A 20,549-nucleotide genomic window follows, 5' to 3' on the forward strand; every position below is an offset into this window, starting at 1 on the left:
GAGACGTAGTGCATGTTCACTTATTTCTTGGTGTGTAATTTCAACTTTGTATTATTAAACATTATCGAGAGAAAAAATGTGTTACCTTCCTTTTCGGAAACCCCTTGTATTAACATGGGAGAGGGGGGGGGCGGATTTTCCAGAGATAGACTTGTGTATGTGTCACTTGCAATAGCAGTACATTTCTTAACCAGTTTGATAATTTTTTATATTATCAACACGTTGCAGATGCTACGTGGGGCAACATCATTATTGACCTCATTTTTACCAATGATGCAACTGTTAGCCAGTGGTGGTTATAATGTATTAATGTGAAACAAGTCTAAAGAGATCACTGTTGTCAAGGGCAAGTGGAAGGATTTTAATTTTTTTCATGAGAAATTATGAAGTCCTTAGCTGTTATTTGAATTCTGTTCAATGGCAACAGTTTGTGAAACTATTGTGTACATAAGCTAAGTGAGAACTATTCAAAAAAATAATTTTAGAAGATAGCCATCTTTTTATATCTATAAAGGATTATTGTTCTAGACAAAAGTGACTGATCTCTGAACTGATTAAGCCAGTAATAAAAAAAAAAAACTTACGTAGGATAAAGATAAAATGTCAGGAGGCACTGAACACTATTACAAATATAAACAAGTCTGTAGTAAAGTTACTGAAGGAGTGAGGAATGCTAAGGTTGACTTTGAAATAGTATTGGAAAGGAGAACAGAGAGCAGTAATTACATTTTTTTTGCATATATGCATACTAGACAAGATACTATACTCTTACTATAAGTAAGAGGCTGAATTACACTGGCCCACTGAAAGATAGCTTTTATAATATCATTGATACTCTAAAGAGATAGCTAATGAGATAAGTAGAATTTTTTGCAACAATATATGAGCATTCTTTTAGGCTTAATAGTACTCCCAGATAACTGTCATCGAAATTTAAACAATTGTGTGCACTCTGATAACGGACTGAAGAAATATTTTGATGCATGAATGTGAAAAAGGCATGAGGAGCTGATGAAATTTATTCATTGATTTTAAAGGAAGCTGTATATACAGGTGCATGTTTTACATGCATGTATACCAATGCTAGTGGCATAGTAAATAAATTTGAAGTGCTGATCAAGACATCAAATGCAGACATTGGAAAATCAGATATAGTGTCACTCAGATATAAAGGATGCAGAATTTGAATATGGGGAGTACAATGTGTACAGAAAGGAAGGATGGAAAGAAAGGATTAGGGGGGGGGAGGATTATGCTTTTAGTTAAGAAGTGATAAAATCTAAGGCAGTGCATCCAGTCAACATGAGTAGCTGGTGCAATGTTGAATCAGTTTGGTGAGACATAAGCTGGGAAAGCAAAAATGAGAGTAGGAGTGTGCTATAGGCCTAATGACTCTGATGAGTACAACGAACAACTGTACAGAGAAATAGCATTCCAGTAAGCCAGATTGTCATATATTGGAGGATTTTAACTTTCCAAACATTGACTGGAACTTGTGGGTTGGTCACTTGCAGGCTAGCAAGACTTTTGTCGATTTCTTGAATGACTGTTTTCTACAACAGCATGTTAGAGAGGCAAGAGGGAGTAATACTCTTGATGTGATTATCAGCAGTGATTATTCCCACATTAAGAATTTGCAGATAAAATAACCACTAGGTGGCAGTGATCATAGTGTATTGATGTGGGATTTACTTAAAGATGTAACTACCATCAAGGGTAAAGGCAGTGGTGAGCTATAGTGGGCTCCCAAGAGCCCATTGTTATTTTTTTTTTGAAATTTTGTGAGCCTTGTTGAAACAATCATTTATTTTACAACTGAGCAAGCTTTCATCGTAATGAATAATATTGTAACAAATAAAAATAACATCTTTGACAGTTAAACATTTTGCAGATATGGTGACCTTACATCTAATTTCTGTATGGAAAACCATTGCTTCAATTTGGTCCAGATGTTACATCAGATCTTTCCTCCATAATCATCACTCAGTTATTGAGCAAAGCAGATCGACAACAAATATTAATAAAGAAGTAAATTCTATTGGCAATTTTTAGAATAAATGTTCCTTGAATATTTGTGTAATAAATTTTTTCATGTAATCTGTGATTTTTGTGTACCTTTTCTAGAACAGTTTTTTTTTTTTTTTTTTTTTTGTGTAATATTTGTTTTTATATTCTAGAATGTTTTGTGATCAATTGTTATTTGTTGTATGGAAAATATTTCATGTTATTTTTTATTTGCAATATTGAAATTTTATGATGAAAAAATGTATCCATTATATTTCCCTATTTGTAAAAAAGAAGAATAAAAAAGTCGCACATCTGCCGAGCATGCACGAGAGATGGTTTTATGTGAAACATCCTTTTGCATTTCTTTTAGATATTTTGATTTGTATATATCGATTACAAAATAAAAGAGCTTTTGTATTCCCTTTTATAAGACAATGGTCAGGCCACACCTTGAATACTGTATACAGGTCTGGAGGCCTCATTTCAAGAAGTATGTAGAGCTGCTGGAACGTGTACAGAGAAGGGCAACAAGATTAGTGAATGGAACAAAGGGTTGCTCATACGAAGAAAGGCTTAAGTTTTGCAAATTACAGAGTATGGAAACTAGGCACCTAGTCTCCATACTAGCCTTGAATGGTTTGAGCATGCTCAATGCTGATGGGATTCTTCCTCTTGCTCAGAATAATCACCTGAGAGGGCATAAATTCAAATTGAGGAAAGACAGATGTAGGATAGATGTGCGGAAATTTGCCTTTAGCCAGCGGGTAGTTGGTTGGTGGAACAGACTTCCATCCCTTGTTGTGGAAGTTGATAGCCTAAATAAATTTAAGGCTCAGCTGGACAGGTATTTTGAACGAACGGAGGGGTGAAATGGGTGTGGTGTTTTTTTTTTTTTTTTTTGGCTGATGCTGCATAAGCTTGCTTTCTTGCATCATATGCCTCTACTAATACTAATGCTATCAACCATTTAGTCAATAAGGCTAAATAAACTAATTTTTAAAAAAAACAAAAAAAAAAACCTTGTGGTATTATAGTGGTTATTAAGAGACAGAAAAAATGTCAGTAAAGAATTAGATGAAAGAAATGACTTTGCATCATTTACTTATTTAAATTTAAAAAAAACCTTTTGATACAGTGCCACATGAACGATTGTTGTTTAAATTGCAGCATTATGACACTGAGGTCAGTTACTACTATGGATAAAGGGATAGTTTAAGTAGTAGGAAATAGAGTGATTATAAATGTCTTCGTGGACTAATGTTATAAATGGACTCCCATAGGGTTCTTGGAATCTTACTGTTTCTAATATTCATTAATGATATTGATGCCCGTGTATCGGTTTTAATATCTGAGCTTTTTGCAGTTAATGAATCAGGGTGTGCTATTTCAATAAGACTTAGTAAATTAATAAGAGGAGTTTACCTCAATATAGTACGTGGAACACTTCCGTATGATACCCTCCAGAAATTAAAACGGAAAAAACGAAAAAATCGACAACTTACCGGTACATTAAAGTAAATTATAAATATAATTAAAGTAAAATATAAATAATTAAATAATCAATTTAACACAATTCAAAATCAATTCAAAACAATTAAAATTCAAATTAACGCAATTAAAAGAATCTAACGAAAATATTCAAAACGATTTTCCTTCCTGAAGCTGACAATGCTTTTCGACCGACTGTCGTGATCACAGGAATGAAAATTACCGAATCAGGCTAAACCTGCAACCAGGGTTCGACGCGGTTTTCTCTTAATATTCGTGTAAATCAACACGAAGCCTCAGTTCGTGCTTCTCGTTCAGCAGCGTCAGAATTAGCCTTTCATGCCATTAACGAAAAACATACTTTTTTATTTAACGAGGCCAAAATACTTAACGTTCAACGTAATTATACGCGACTATTAATTGCAGAAACCGTTGAAATTAAATTACACGAGAATTCTGTTAATGTTCGGCGGCCATATTTGATCTCCGATGCGTGGACCTTTACGCGCATGCGCGAAGACATATAATCACTATTTAAGTTGCAGGTTTAGCCTGATTCGGTAATTTTCATTCCTGTGATCACGACAGTCGGTCGAAAAGCATTGTCAGCTTCAGGAAGGAAAATCGTTTTGAATATTTTCGTTAGATTCTTTTAATTGCGTTAATTTGAATTTTAATTGTTTTGAATTGATTTTGAATTGTGTTAAATTGATTATTTAATTATTTATATTTTACTTTAATTATATTTATAATTTACTTTAATGTACCGGTAAGTTGTCGATTTTTTCGTTTTTTCCGTTTTAATTTCTGGAGGGTATCATACGGAAGTGTTCCACGTACTATATTGAGGTAAACTCCTCTTATTAATTTACTAATATTATTATCAACGTAGAACATATTGAGTATTACAGCTCTGATTCATACTATCTAATTAATTTTCAAACTCTTATTGACTATTTCATTCACTTCCTGTCTCCCCAGTAGTATACTATCGATACACACAATTATGGGAGATTTTTTGAATGGCTTGGTACAAAATTACATTAAATCTACACTAAGGTACTCGGCCCAAAGTTACCATATTTCTTTCCTAAAATATTGCCTTCAAAACAACATCGTTCCGAAGTTTGCCAGGGTGAATTTAAATCAAAAAATTTCAGGCATAAAACAACTATCACTGGCGACAGCACGTAATATTGTTAAGCTTGCCTTAAAATCTCGATATTCGGATAAACAAAAATACCTTTCCCAGGTTAGGAAGCTTCGCGATAAATTAAAAAATTATCTACATCCGAACGATTGGTCTGTATTGAAGACCTCCATAGATTTGCGACGGGAAGCACAAGCCTCAGAAATAAAAAACAGACACGTTAATAAGTTGCAAACATTATCGAATAGTTCAAGACACGTTCATACGAATTCTAACACATTGTCGCGAGCTTGCGACCAAGTTCACACGAGTTGGGTGACATCCCCCCCACAGACACATAACGCACTACCACAGAATATGTCGGCTAGTTCACGAACACCCCCTCACCCAGTATCCAACGAACCAACATATCAACAGGTTACAAATCTTTCCTCGTGTACACTATCGCAGGACCAGATTTCACTTTTATCCAAAGGATTAAATTATAATTTACCACCTCGAAAGCTGCCAAAAAACAATGCGTAATTGATATTGAATTTGGACTTCGTAGTGTTCCACAAAAAGATGTATTTATTCAACAAGTTAACCAAGTAGTAAATAACATAAAAGAAACGCGACTTCCTAAATTGAATACACATGACAGTTCAGCTTTACGAGAACTTCGAGAAAATAAGGACATTATTATACAGAGGGCAGATAAAGGAGATACAGTGGTAATACTAGATAAACATGATTATATTAATAAGTTAGATTCAGTTGTGTCTGATACCTCCACTTATCGTGAAGTGGACCCGGCACTGTTTACCAATTTGGTAAATCAATACAATAAAACGTTAACCACATATCGTAAAAACGACTACATTACTATGGTTCAGTTGAAGGAATTGAAGGCCAGAACATACAATATTCCTGCACTTTTTGGTCAGGTAAAATTACACAAGCCTGGATTTCCGATTCGACCTATTGTTTCCTACAGGAACTCGGCATTTTCAGCCTTAGCCACACATGTATATAATATTATAAAACCTTTTAGACAAGTTATACAATTTGGGATTAAGAATTACGATACATTATTTAATAACCTTAAAGACTGTAGACTCGGCGACAATGACAATTTATTCTCATTAGATGTTACCTCATTATATACGAATGTAAACGTTGAATACACATTAGATATTATTTGGGATATGTTAAATAAAAACTCGACACCGATTAATTATACGAAGCTGCCCATTAAGGAAATTTTTCACTTAATTAAACTATTAGCTGAGGCTAACTACATCACCTTTCGAGACAAGGTGTACAAACAAATTTTTGGATTACCAATGGGTTTGAGCCTGAGTGGCTTAATGTCAGAGATCTATCTCTCAACGATTGAACAGATACATTTGACACCTTTTCGTCCCCGTATCACATACTATGGGAGGTATTTAGACGATGTTCTAGTTATTACTGATAGTAGTACTATCCAAGACATTTTACATTCGTTTAATAACATTCATTCTAGACTCAAATTTACATTGGAAAGGGAAGATACGGATACTAAGTCATTAAACTTTCTAAATTTCACGCTTTCCCGTGACTCGAACAAAATACAATTTAGCATCTATCGAAAACCCACAAACACCGGTATGCTTCTTCATTATAATAGCTACCACCCGTTCACCTACAAAAGATCGATTATCTTTAATCAATTTCTAAATGCCTATAAATATTCAACGACGGATTCTGCTTTGGACTCAGAAATACAAATATTAACTAGCAGATTCTTGAACAGGGGTTATCCCATTAACACAATAAATCGAATTAGGGTACAAGCTAAGGATAGGATAAAAAATACTACACCAATCAACAATAGTAATATCAAAAAATACTTTATTTCTGTCCCATATGTTGAACAGTGGCACAAACAACTTAACAGATTCTTTAAAGATACCGAATTTAAAATTATAGCTAGGCCTATACGGAAGTTACACACTATACTGAACAATCGCTCGGTTCTTTCCGCGTTTGCAACACAAATTAATGATCTAGTATACAACATTTCTTGCAGTGATTGCGACTCGTCTTACCAGGGTTCGACGCGGTTTTCTCTTAATATTCGTGTAAATCAACACGAAGCCTCAGTTCGTGCTTCTCGTTCAGCAGCGTCAGAATTAGCCTTTCATGCCATTAACGAAAAACATACTTTTTTATTTAACGAGGCCAAAATACTTAACGTTCAACGTAATTATACGCGACTATTAATTGCAGAAACTTGAAATTAAATTACACGAGAATTCTGTTAATGTTCGGCGGCCATATTTGATCTCCGATGCGTGGACCTTTACGCGCATGCGCGAAGACATATACTCACTATTTAGTTGCAGGTTTAGCCTGATTCGGTAATTTTCATTCCTGTGATCACGACAGTCGGTCGAAAAGCATTGTCAGCTTCAGGAAGGAAAATCGTTTTGAATATTTTCGTTAGATTCTTTTAATTGCGTTAATTTGAATTTTAATTGTTTTGAATTGATTTTGAATTGTGTTAAATTGATTATTTAATTATTTATATTTTACTTTAATTATATTTATAATTTACTTTAATGTACCGGTAAGTTGTCGATTTTTTCGTTTTTTCCGTTTTAATTTCTGGAGGGTATCATACGGAAGTGTTCCACGTACTATATTGAGGTAAACTCCTCTTATTAATTTACTAATATTATTATCAACGTAGAACATATTGAGTATTACAGCTCTGATTCATACTATCTAAATAAGACTTAGGTAAATTATTTGGAATTTCTACCACGATTGCTTTCCTATATCTTCCAAATATAGCCCTCCCAGGATCAAAACTAAACAACCTTGTTATACAGGTCCAACCTCCTCGCTGTCTTATAGAAGATATGAATGTCCGTTATCTTTTTTTGGTATCTACTCCTATGAATTGAGGTAACATGATTGAAACATTATGCAATGATCAAGACCTGAATTTATCATATACTGAGCTTCGTACTTATACTAGCTTGTCTACAGGTATTACTTCTGCTAGAGATTTATCAATGTGTTCTCAATCAATTTATCTCAACATGGAATGGTCTATATTAAGGATCTTCATAGAAATGATCATTTTTCAATTGTATGTTCAAATAGTACAAACAAAACTGATTTGCACACAGGAAACTAGAACAATATGGAATTTTAAGAAAGCTGATATATGAATATATACTTTTAAATCAAGCTGGATAAACATATAGTTCAGACCAAATTAATGGATGGTGCTCTCATATATGTGAACTTTTGAAGTCTGCACTCAGTTAATGCAGATTCAGAGAAAGAAAAATTCTTTGATCAAAATTCTTTGAAAAATTTGTGCCCACACTCACTAGGAACTCAAATCCTAGTTCAGTGTGAAAATAAATTTGAATATCAAATGGCAAGTATCTTAGCATAATGTAACAATACTAGTCTTTTATTGGAAAGAGCAGGATATCTCCATGATAGATACAATCTCAGAAAGCCCTTGTGTCGTTAACCCGAACTACAACAACAACAACAACAATCTCAGAAATCTTGGAAAATTGTTTTGCTACTCTATCAACAATTACAACCTATATAGTACAGACTTTTTGAAAGCATAAAGGACAAGTAGAATGAAGCAGTGCCGAACTTTTCAACCAAAATATCTCACTCATCTAACTTCCCATTTCTAAAGACAAATTAATTACAATTATTATAAAAGTGCCTAATAATGCTGTTCCAGATGATGTAATATGACCTTTTATAATCGAATTTTTCTAAACAACTTATATTCTCCTACATAGTGAGATGAAGTTGTTCTTGCATTTCTTAAAACTGAAAAAGACTGTTCTCTTACAAATAATTATTGTCCCATTGTTCATATTTCAGCTGCTCAAATAAAATTCCATAAATGAATGGTGCATACGAAATTTAAAGTGGTTATTTTAAAAAAAAGAATGGTTTATCATACCACCATTTTGGTTTCAGGAAAAGCATATCAACCCTTGACTTACATATCAATGCAGAAACAAATAAAATAAATCCATTTATCTTAAAAGCAGTATATGTCAATGGTAAATTTAGACCTTGAGAAAGTGTTTGCTACAACATGGAGATAGCAAACATTTCTTAAGATCTAGATTTACTATGAGAAAGCATTTGCTCCAACACAGAGGTTTGGAATCCTGCAAGATTTATTTGAGTTAGGATACAGAGGGCAACTTCCACAATCTATAGAGAGCTTCCTTTCTCTCGAAAATTTCAGGTATCAGAAGAACATGCACAGGAAGAAGGATCCCCCTAGGCTCTGTATAAAGCCCAATCCTATTTGCTCTTAGAATAAACTTCAAAAAAGTTATACCACCTTCCCTGGAATTGCTTATGTATTCAGATATACAAGATGAATTCTCAATCTTGTATTGATCACAAACTTGACTATTGTTGAGCATTCTCTAGCTAACCATAAATAAAATAGAAATGCAGATAAGAAATAATGGATATAGGATTGCTGTGAAAAAATCAACATTATACACTTATGTAAAATTTGTGCTCCCTTTTATCCTGAATTTAAATAATTTTCTCTACCTGTTCAGAATTTCCCCTTTTTAGGTTTAATCTAGATAAGAAACAACTTTTATGATCATATATGAAGACTTAGGGCTAGTTAATGATGTAAAGTTAATGTCTTGCTTATGGTATCTTCGGTGACTAGGGGAGCCAATAGGTACATTGCTGTGGCTGTATAAAACTATCATTTTTATGTGTTATATTATGGATCTCTTGTATATGCTGCGGCTAGACAGAACATGTTACAACAATTAGATATTGTTCACCACTGCTGTTTGCATAGTCTTAAGGGCCTTTAGAACTTATCCTATTTATAGCCTGTACACAGCCCTTATGAGTGTATAGATCCTGCCTTTTCCTTTTGACTAAATTGACCCTTATTATTTGATAAAACTAATGTTAGCCTGGTTTCCTTTATTGGAGATGTCTATATTATTAATCAAGGACCTGTATTTAATCAATAATCTGTTAATTCCATCAATAAAGGAGGAAACCAGTGGAATCAAGCAAATGTTATTAAAAAATCTGAGTTAAAATATCAAGAACTTTGAAAAGGACACCCACTCGTAACTGGCAATAGAAGAAGCCATGTAAATGTAAGAGCCACATAAGTCTAGATTTGCATTCATGCAAGAGCAGTTGATTTCTGTTGTAAGGTCAGGAAAGCAGTCAAGAAAACTAGCTCATTATTAACATACAAGAATTTCACAAGTATGGAATGACACTGGAGTAGGGGCACCGTGGGGAAAAAACTGTACCTCCCACTTGAACAGCAAATACCTTGATGCCCAAAATGGTAAAGATTGTGCATGTGATGCGCAGAGCGACGGTGTTGACTATAGCTAAAAAGAGTTGGGACGTATCTGTGGTTCGATGGATGTGTAAATTTCTGTGGGGGTGAGGTGAAAATTCCTTATCCATCATGCACTATTCATGCACTTAGAACATCCAATGAGAGAGAGTAGTTGTCTAAACATAGGGAGCTGCTCCTGGCTTAAAAAGAGGGCTTTAGCAGGACCTAAAAGGTTGGAATGAGAGAGTGCAGTGATAATAGTAATCTAAGTGCCAGTGCCAGAAGGAGAAGCTTAGAAGTATGGAGTTCAGAGAAGCAAGAAAGAGAGGAGAAAGCCAGACCTAAGATTGACTACATTTAGCATGAAATGTATTCTATGTCGCAGAACCTAATTTTGGAGAATAGTATGAATTTTAAATGGTTAATACATGGTTATAAGTAGATGTTTGAATATCGCATTTTCTTAAATGTTATACTGAAGAATAAGTTAAGAGTAGAATGCTGAAACCTAAGTAATGGCAATAGCCACTTATGAGAATTCTATATCTTGTAAATCACTATGTTAATGTCATAAGTAAATGACCCACATAAAGGGATACCAAAGTATCCAAACGAATTATCATAGTACTTACTTATGGCTGATTAGACTGGAGTTCGAGCCCATCACCACCAAATACGGCGTATGCGGAAAGGTCAAGGAATGACCACCGCATATTCCCGGAGCAATATGGCCTTAGTTGCTAATGCTCCTAAAAACCAAATAACAAATAACTCCCTTATGTTTGTGAACATCATGTTTTAATTATGAGATTTTAAAATAATGTAAGTGATACATACATGTATTTTTTTTTATATTCAACAAATGTTTGTTATGTTGAAATTTTGCCTGGTTTCTAAGCTCCATTCTGATGATTACTCGCACTAGTAATCATCAGAACCAGTAATTATCAGACTTAGATATAAGAAGAAGAAATAGAAAAAGGGTTATTGCATATCGGGGAACCTGAGTTCTTAAATTCTTCGATATCACACAATGCAAAACAGATCCCAACTGTGACATTTGAAGAGGTGAGTTTCTTTTTCTCCCCTTTTCTATGTTGAGGGTATACGATATTTAGTCCTAATCATGACCACTAGACGAACACATTACACCGAGTCTACACTGAAGGTGCAAAATATTGGGAGCACTTCACTTCTCTGGAGAGCGAAGGCATAATGCAAGTGCTGCATCGAAGATCCAGGTAACACTGGTGACATGAAGAAAACTCAGATAACACTTGTGCAGTAACAACCCCCCCCCCCAGATAACAGATACATTCAGCCACTGCTACAATACATGGTCAGTTAACACACCCAAACTGAAACTGGTCCATTATTCGTGAACCTCAATGGATAAGTAGCTATAATAACGAAAACAAACCAATAAGACTGTGACTCATGTCTATTTCAAGATTGGGAAGTACATCTCAATTACAATTCTGCTCTAAACCTAAATTCAGAATCATTTGGATGTCAATTATGCCTTTGTCTCTAACCTTACAAAATGAAAGAAAAATAATATTCTTTTCAGTTGCTATTCAAAAATACATTTTTTGTACAGTTTTCAAAATGGAAGCAGTCATCAGATGGATCAAGATCAAACAGCTCAGTAGAGGTGTGGCAGTTTTTTTATTGTGATTTTTTCCCCAGAATTTATAGTATTTGATTTCTTATATCTGTTTGTAGTACTTTTATGAGAGAAACTATGTGCTTTTAAACTGGCATTAAATTATATTGACAATCATCGCCTTTATCCTGCCCTCATTTATTCAGACTATTTCAATTGCGGTAGCACTACAGAATAATAAACCCTGTTCATATGATACAGCATCTTAAAAATCAACTCGGGGAATTTTCTGAAATCAAAAAAAAAAAAAAAAAAAGTTTCTATTTGTTAGATTTGTAGCTACTTTGGAATCTTAAGAAATAAGCAGATTGTCTTTCATACCAAGTATACTTCTATTTGGACATAACTTTGAGAGTTCAAGAATGCAATAATTTCCATGAAATTAAAATAAGAACTATATTTTTGGAGTTCCAACCTGTGGACAAATAGGCAAGAAGTTAAACTAACAAGGTATTGTTAGTATAACTGCATATTGGACACATTTTTCCAATGCACAAATACTTGCACCTAGGAGAAGATCCCCACTTTGCTCTATATGTCAGATACAACTTACAGTTAGGCACATCCTAATTGCTTATCCATCTTTTCAGCCATCCAAGCTGTCTCCTTCCAATCATTTGCAAATATGAAAACTTAGGTGAATTTTTTATGTATCAATAGATACTCTTTGATTGTTTTGACTCATTAATTAAAATGGATATTGAAATTTTTACTGACAACTAAGGTTAATAACCTTGACCTTAGTTGTCCTTGTGGTGTAGAATTTTCATAAAAAATAGCTATGTATTAAAATTTAGTATCAGCGTTTTTATGCAATGATGTGTTCTTCATATTTATTACCAAGAAGAAAAAAAAATATGTTCACACTTCACCCATCTGGTCACCCCAAATATTTGTCTAATTTAGCCTTAAATTTATTTGTACTATCAACTTCCACTACAACAGATGAAAGTTTATTCCAACTATCAACCACACACTAGCTAAAGTCAAATTTTTGCACATCTATTCTACAATTACCTTTCCTCAATTTGAATTTATGTCCCCGCAAGCGAGTAATCTGAACAAGAGGAAGAATCCCATCAGCATTGAAGCTTGCTCAAACCATTCAAAGCCTTATCACCTCAATTAGATCACCTTGCAGATGCCTAGTCTCCAGATGCTGCAACTTGCAGAACTTAAGTCTTTCTTGGTAAGAGCACCCCTTTATTCCTCTCACCAATCTTGTTGCTCTTCTTTGTACTCGTTCTAGCATTTCTACATCCTTCCTAAAATGAGGCCTCCAGACCTGTATGCAGAACTCAAGGTGTGGTCTGACCATTGCCTTGTACAAAGGGATAATCACCTCCTTGTCTCTGCTAGCAAAATTCCTATATATCATTGACAAGACTCCAGCCCATCTGCACTTCTCAGAAAACTTCATATCTGACTGCACTATTATCCCCAAATCCTTTTCAATTTCCACTACTCTGAGTGTAGTACCACCCAGTTGGTACATTACTTTTGGTTTACTGCTACCCATTTGCAATACTTTATGTTTGTCAACGTTAAACTTCAATTTCCACCTCTCAGCCCATCTGCTCAACTTTTCTAGATCCTGTTGCAGTAGCATACTGTCATTAGTGTCATTAACAACTCAATAAACCTTCGTATCATCTACAAACTTGGACATTAACCTTGATATACCTTCACAATATCATTGATAAATGCAGAAAACAACAATAGGCCCAACACTGACCACTGGGGGACTCCACTAATAACATTAATCTGCGAAGAGCAGTGTCCATTGATTACCACTCTCTGTCTTCTCCCACTCAACCATCCTTTTATCCATTGTAGCAACTTGCCCTTAATGCCACACTGCTCCAATTTGTATAGTAGTCTTCCATGTGCAACAGTATCAAAAGTTTTCCTAAAATCCAAGTATATGAATTGAAAATTATTTTTGCATCCAGTTCCTTTGTGACCACATCATAGAATTCAATCAAATTTGCCAGACAAGACTTTGCCTTAACAAACCTATGCTGTGTCTGAACTATTACTGCAGTCTTGTCTAGATGATCCTGCAATGCTTCTTTAACCAATGACTGCATTGTTTTCCTTGGAACAGAAGATAAATTGACTGGTCTGCAATTTCACAAAGGGAGATCACCCTTTGATCTCCCTTTGTGAAATGAAGACACATTTGCACATCTTCAGTCCATGGGGACCTCCCCTGAGTCCAGTGATGCTCTCATAATTGTGGCTAAGGGTTTGCTTACTTCCTTTGCTATGGTGCCTCCATAGCCAGGTGGGCAGGAGCAGCAGTGAATAGCACACACTTCTTGATTAGACCGGGGTTTGAGCCCGTGACCACCAAATACGGAGGATGCAGAAAGGCCAGAGAATGACCACCGCATATCCCCGGAGCAATATGGCCTTAGATGCTAATGCTCCTAAAAACCAAATAACACAACAACAACTTCCTTTGCTGCCTCCTTTAATATAGGTGCCTCCCTAGCCAGGTGGGAAGGAGCAGCAGTGCATAGCACACACTTCTTGATTAGACCAGGGGTTCAAGCTCGTCACCACCAAATACAGAGGATGCAGAAAGGTCAGGGAATGACCACCGCATATCCCGCAGCAATATGGCCTTAGTTGCTAATGCTCTAAAAAAAAAAAAAAAAACCTTTAATATAACGGGATAGATCCCATCCACCCCAGGTGCCTTTCTAATGTTTATCTTCAATACTTTCTCCTCCACTTTGCTCTCAGTTATTACAAAATCATCTAGCTCCTGCCAGTTTGATAATTTTCTGGCCTCCACTTATCTACAGAATTCCTCATGTGTGAATGTAAATGCAAAATATGCATTCGATTTGCCAGCTACCTGAGCAGAATCCTCAACAATCGAACCATCAATATCAAGTGGACCAATCTGATTCCTCCCCTTCCTCCTAGAATTTACATAAGTAAAGAAGTCTTTGCTGTTTTTCTTTGCATCCTTTTGTCAAATATTTCTTATATCTCTCCTCTGCCTTCACTTGCCTAACCTTCTTTGTGACTTGATTACAGACTAGCTTATATCTACCATAGTCTTCTGTGTCTTCTGATAATTTATATGTATCTCATGCATTTCTCTTCTCTTCCATGAGTCTCATTAGTTCATCTGCCATTCATTTGGCCAAAACCTTGAACAGTATTTCTTAGTTGGTATGAAAAGCCTGGTGGCTTCCAAGATTACTTCCTTAAATGCTTCCCATTTAGAATTTGCTGTTGGTAATATCATCAGTTGGTCCCACAGCATAGAATTTAAAAACTGTGTGATACCACTATGGTCAACTTTACGAAAGCAAAAATCCTTCCCTTTACCCCGATGGCAGTTACATCTTTAAGTAAATCCCACAACGGCACACTGTGATCACTGCCACCTAGTGGCAGTGATCACAGTGTGCCGATCTGGGATTTACTTAAGTTTCTGCAGAATCTTAATGCATGAAGAATCACTGCTGATAATTAGATCAATAGACAATTAGATACTCCCTCTAGTTGCCTTTCAGACATGCTGCTGTAGAAAAAAATCATCCAATAAATCCACAAAAGCCTTGCTAGTGTGCGAGTCACTAGCCACAAGTTTCAGCCTATATCTGGGAAGTTAAAATCCGACATTATAATACAATCTGATTTTCTGGCCCACTCTATATTTTTCTGTACAGTTGTTGATTAACTCACATTCCTACTCTCAATTTTGCTTTCCCAGTGCTTATGTCACACCAAACTTGCTCAACATTCCACTGTCCACCCATGTCAGCTGGATGCGCTTCTGTACTTTTAAATAAGTGGGAGTTTGTTATTTTGGGGAATGTTTGTTTAGAAATAGTGTAATGCCATAGCAACTTGTGGGGAAAAAAAGCTTGTTCTATTGTGAGGATACTGTTATTATTACATGTAGTAATGCAGTTTAAACTCTGGAAGTGGAGGGAAAAGGAAATTTTTGTGTGCTTTTCATTATTTAAATAGTTTTTGTTCTAGTATTGCTAAGTTCAAAATGAATGTGCTATTAAAATTTTTTTTGTGAAATGTTGTGGTAAATTACTATCAGACAGAATATGTATAATGATGTTAAGTGTTTGTTTCTTAATTTAATATTTTGTAGTGATTTGGCATTCCTTAATTTTATCAATTAATAAATAAAAAGTAATAATAAAATATGTTAACTTAAATGAAAGAAAAACAAACTCTGGTTATGCATAGAAAATTTTGTACATGTAGACTGCGTTTTTCTTTCATTTAATCAGCAACTAAATTTCTTGTATAGTAGTTTCTCTGATTTTTCTTATTCATCAAATTTTGTTTATTTGGAAATGTCATTCAAGAAGTCTTATATTCTTATTTCTCTTACAGAGATGATCAGTTACATAATATTTTTGCAGAAGAAACCATGAAAAGGAATATTCAGAGTATACCTATTAATAACAGCCCAACAGTACAAACTGATGAATCAAAAGACAGAGAATTGGACTTATTACCAAAGACTGAAATGACAGTAAATGAAATTTCCATGAAAGGAACAGCTGATCAAAACTATTTATCATCACAGTATCAAGCAGTGAAACACACTTCTTATATTGATAGTACAGAAAGTGAAGTACCATCAGCAAATAAAATGTTAAAAAACCGTAGTGTAGTGGCAAACCCCTCTAGCACAATGTCATCATCATCTGAAATGTATTCATCAGTATATTCAAGTTCAGTGAAAAGAACTGTAGATAACACGCAACTTGCAAGGATCAGTAGTGATATAAATTTGCCATCTGAAGAAGTGCAACAACATGAAAGGACATGTAATATATCAGAAAAGCTCTCTCCCAATAGACAACCCAGATTTGTGTGAGGAAAAAAGCCAGTTTAAGAAAACTAAATATTCTCAGAAATCTTTTGAATTTCACAAGTTGTTTACTTGAAAAATAAATGCCAGTATTGAATTATTGTAATGATTACTGCTTAGTAGATCAAAGAGGCTCCTTCCTCCAAATCATCTAGTGAGCATTCATCATAACAATAAGTGAGTCATATGTGCATCCTTAGCCACTGTACAGTGTACATAAACAAGCATATGTACACTATTAATGTTTTAATCCATATGTGTAATCCATATACGGATCTCTCTCTCTCTCTCTCTCTCTCTCTCTCTCTCTCTCTCTCTCTCTCTCTCTCTCTCTCTCTCTCTCTCTCTCTCTCTCTCTCTCTCTCTCTCTCTGTGTGTGTGTGTGTGTGTGTGTGTGTGTGTGTGTGTGTGTGTGTGTGTGTGTGTGTGTGTGTGTGTGTGTGTGTGTGTCAGACATATGTACGATACACAGAGAGAGAGAGGAAGTACTTTTTCCTCTTTGAATACTACTTGCTTTGAACATTGTGTAGAATCCACTCTGGATTTTAAGATTGGATAGATGACTGAAAACCTGTATATATTACTGAACTGTATATTATCTTTACACGTTGTTATAAAATTTTCTATCCTGTCACTGTAAATGGTGTAAGATGACATTAATAATTTTTAATACAAATTATATAAAGAAAAATTATTAAAAACAAGAAATAAATAAGTGTAATGAATTTATTTATTTAAATAATAAGTAAATAAATATATATCTATTTATTAGCAGGCAACTAAGTACATAGTAAATATCCAGCCATATGTAATCTGGATGGCAAAGGCCACAGGGATCTGCAGAGAAAAGGAGATAATAAACAAAGCACATATATTAAACTTAAAATACATCATCATCATTAATAAATATGAGGTGTGATCAAAAAGTTGTTCGGGGGCTGAACTAATATTTGGGAAATTTTGGGATAAATTTCATTCATAGTAGTCTTTTTGACACTGTATACACCCAATTCCAACACTTTCGTGACTTCTAGAATCATTCTTGATAGGCTTCTATATTTACTAATTCCTGTGTCACAAGTCTGAATAATTTCCTCAGTTGTTGGAGATTTGAATTTTCAAGGAGGCTTAACAGGAGCAAAAAAGGGGGACTTCAGGGGGACAAAAAAGGAGCTAAGGCCACTTTTCAAAGGGGCTTAGCTCACTGGTTTTTTTTTTTTTTTTTTTTTGTTAAAAAAAAAATCAGTGAACTAAATCCATGATTATGGTGGATGAGGAACCACAGTAATGGAGTGCTGTGGTCCACTAAAAACATTCAAGAATTTCTTGCAAAGCACTGAGCATGCAGGGACATTGTCATGATGCAAATCCATTCGCTAAAGGCTGCTTTTCTGGCCATTTTCTCTAGACAGCCTTGTACAATTGCTGTTGAACTATTTTATTGTATTCATAGAATGCTCTGTGAGTCAAAAAATATGGAGTTCTGGTGAACTACATATTTTTTGAGGATTTTCTCTAGGAATTTGGGATGTTTTTCTCAAAGTTTGGCTTTGAAATTTACATACAATTTTGAACAAACGTATTGTTCAACTATAAACATATGTTCAGACATATAAACACTACAGGCCAAGTCTATTCTGGATGGGATTCAAAGATGCATGAATATTTTTAAAGGCACACCCCAGGGGTTCACATCTGGTGAATATGGGCTTGGCACACCCAGGGTCCTGAGCTGGATATCATCATTCTTCTCTTTCTTTGTGATTCCCTTCTACTTCTAACTCTTGCTCTCTCTCTTGTGGAGTAATTCAGAAATTTTTTTTTTTTTTTTTTTTTTGGCCATGCAACATAAGCCTCAGGCTTCCTTGCACCATATGGCTAATAATAATAATATGTCATGATGATTTCATCACAAACAAAATGGTGTGGATGAGTTTGTTTAAGTATAAACTTACAACCATTGTTCTGCATGCAAAGGTTTGTAGTAGTGTTATAAACTTGTTGCATAATTAGTTAACAAACTGCATGTGACTATCAAAAAGAGAATTTAACTCTTTAATTTTGGTGGCATGAATTTTGAATCATCTTATTAGAAATAACAAGAAACTTCGTACTGAACCATGTGGAATGCTGCCTGAGTCCTTGAAGCAGTTGTGCAATAGGCTTGTTGTTGTTGTTGTTTTTGGTTTTTAGGAGCATTAGTAACTAAGGCCATATTGCTCCGTGAATATGCGGTGGTTATTCCCTGACCTTTCCACATCCTCCGTATTTGGTGGTGACGGGCTCGAACCCCGATCTAATCAAGAAGCGTGTGCTACGCACTGCTGCTCCTTCCTTGACTTGGCGCATTATAGCCTTAGATGCTAATGCGCCATAAAACAAACAAACAAACAAACAAACAAGCTGCTCCTTCCCACCTGGTGCAATAGGCACTTTTTTTCTGTTTTTTTTTTTTTTTGGCTCTGTTGTTAGGGCAGTAAGAGATGTAGACCAGAGGCTTTCGAGGTTGGCCACAGTACATGTGTAGTTGTGGCTCACCTCCTCACAGTGTAGACAGGCACTGCTGTAGGCGCAATAACTAGATCCTGTGGGACCAGCATATTCTGCTTTGAAAATCACTGCTGTTTTGCCTGATGCACAAGAGTCAGCTCTGGGGTTGAGTTGGGCAGCTGAGAGCTTGATGGTTCCCCCATTTTAATTCCTTCGAGGGTGCTAAGTTGGTGCCTAATTTCTTCGCACTCTGACCTCCTCACACTCACAAAGACATTCTCCTTGGCTAGATTGAGTCCTGTTCCAGAAAGGTCTGCATACATTTCACATTTTTTATACTGTGATGCATTGGAGAATCACCCACCCCCTTCGGTTCTCCCCTGAACCACAGCACTCCCACTACTTTGTGTCCATTGCTTTCCTGCTGTGGTGTGTGGCATGATTTCCATTTAAATTAAATTTAATTGATTAACAATGAAAATTAATAAGATTAATAAATTTAATTGGTCAATTGACAACACTCCACTAAGCTAACAGATTTGTGAATGCAGTGATACGTATTTACCCTATCAAGTTCAAGATATATACTACTCTGTACCATATGATCTGATATGCTATAACAATGGTGGCAAGTTTCAAACAGATAAAGGTTCTACATATATTAAGTAGTAACCTACAGAATCTCTAGCTAAATTCAAAATACACTGAGTAGCATGACTAGAGCTATAAAGCTACTTATAGAAAATAAATTACATCAATAAAACAGCAAAAATTTATCAAAAACCTATGGAGGTTTTTGATGGAGCTGAAAATTCTTTTCCCACACATGCTTAACCTTGTGTGTGTGTGTGTGTGTGTGTGTGTGTGTGTGTGTGTGTGTGTGTGTGTGTGTGTGTGTGTGTGTGTGTGTGTGTGTGTGTGTGTGGCGCCTCCGTAGCCAGGTGGGAAGGAGCAGCAGTGTGTAGCACACACTTCTTGATTAGACCGGGGTTCGAGCCCGTCACCACCAAATACGGAGGATGTGGAAAGGTCAGGGAATGACCACTGCATATCCCTGGAGCAATATGGCCTTAGTTGCTAATTCTCCTAAAAAACAAAACAAACAGCTTAACCTTGTTCCTGGGTCCAAGCAAAATACGTTATTTTTATTTTCATCCTCTACATTATTAGAAAAATGTTTGCACAAAGCTATTGCTTAAGTTGACCAAACAGAGAAATTCCAGTGGCTTTAGAGAGAAGTTTCTACCTGAAATCATTAATGTTCTCTTGAGTACATTATAAACATATGCACTCTGACTATATGCAACTTTATATTATGATGCAATCACAGTAATTCATATGTCGGTAGCCCAGACCATTTTCTGTAAATTCAGTCACTCAGTTCTTTCAGATATCTGTGATAGTCAGCATTCACTGTATCTCCAATATTTTGGAAACACAAGAGTGATACGATTCCAGAAACAGTCACCATTACCTTCATTGCTGATATCTGAGTCTTAAACACCTTTCTAAAGATGAACCT

The 20,549-nt window shown here is 35.4% G+C and overlaps 1 protein-coding gene across 5 annotated transcripts in view; it reads left to right on the top strand.

Moving 5' to 3' along the window:
- Positions 1-16,845, top strand: part of LOC150078471 (rho GTPase-activating protein 45-like) — a 492,654-nt gene extending 475,809 nt beyond the window's left edge. For all 5 annotated transcript variants that reach the window (XM_090385482.1, XM_090385485.1, XM_090385486.1 and 2 more), the window contains one exon: positions 16,054-16,845. In XM_090385482.1, the coding sequence (XP_090241608.1) occupies positions 16,054-16,543 (490 nt within the window). In that variant the 3' untranslated portion in view covers positions 16,544-16,845. The remainder of the gene's footprint in view (positions 1-16,053) is intronic.
- Positions 16,846-20,549: the final 3,704 nt, after the last annotated feature.

The sequence above is a fragment of the Mastigoproctus giganteus genome, chromosome 11 (genome assembly GCF_048544385.1).
Source record: "Mastigoproctus giganteus isolate SK-2022 chromosome 11, ASM4854438v1, whole genome shotgun sequence".
Classification (NCBI taxonomy): Eukaryota; Metazoa; Arthropoda; class Arachnida; order Uropygi; family Thelyphonidae; genus Mastigoproctus; species Mastigoproctus giganteus.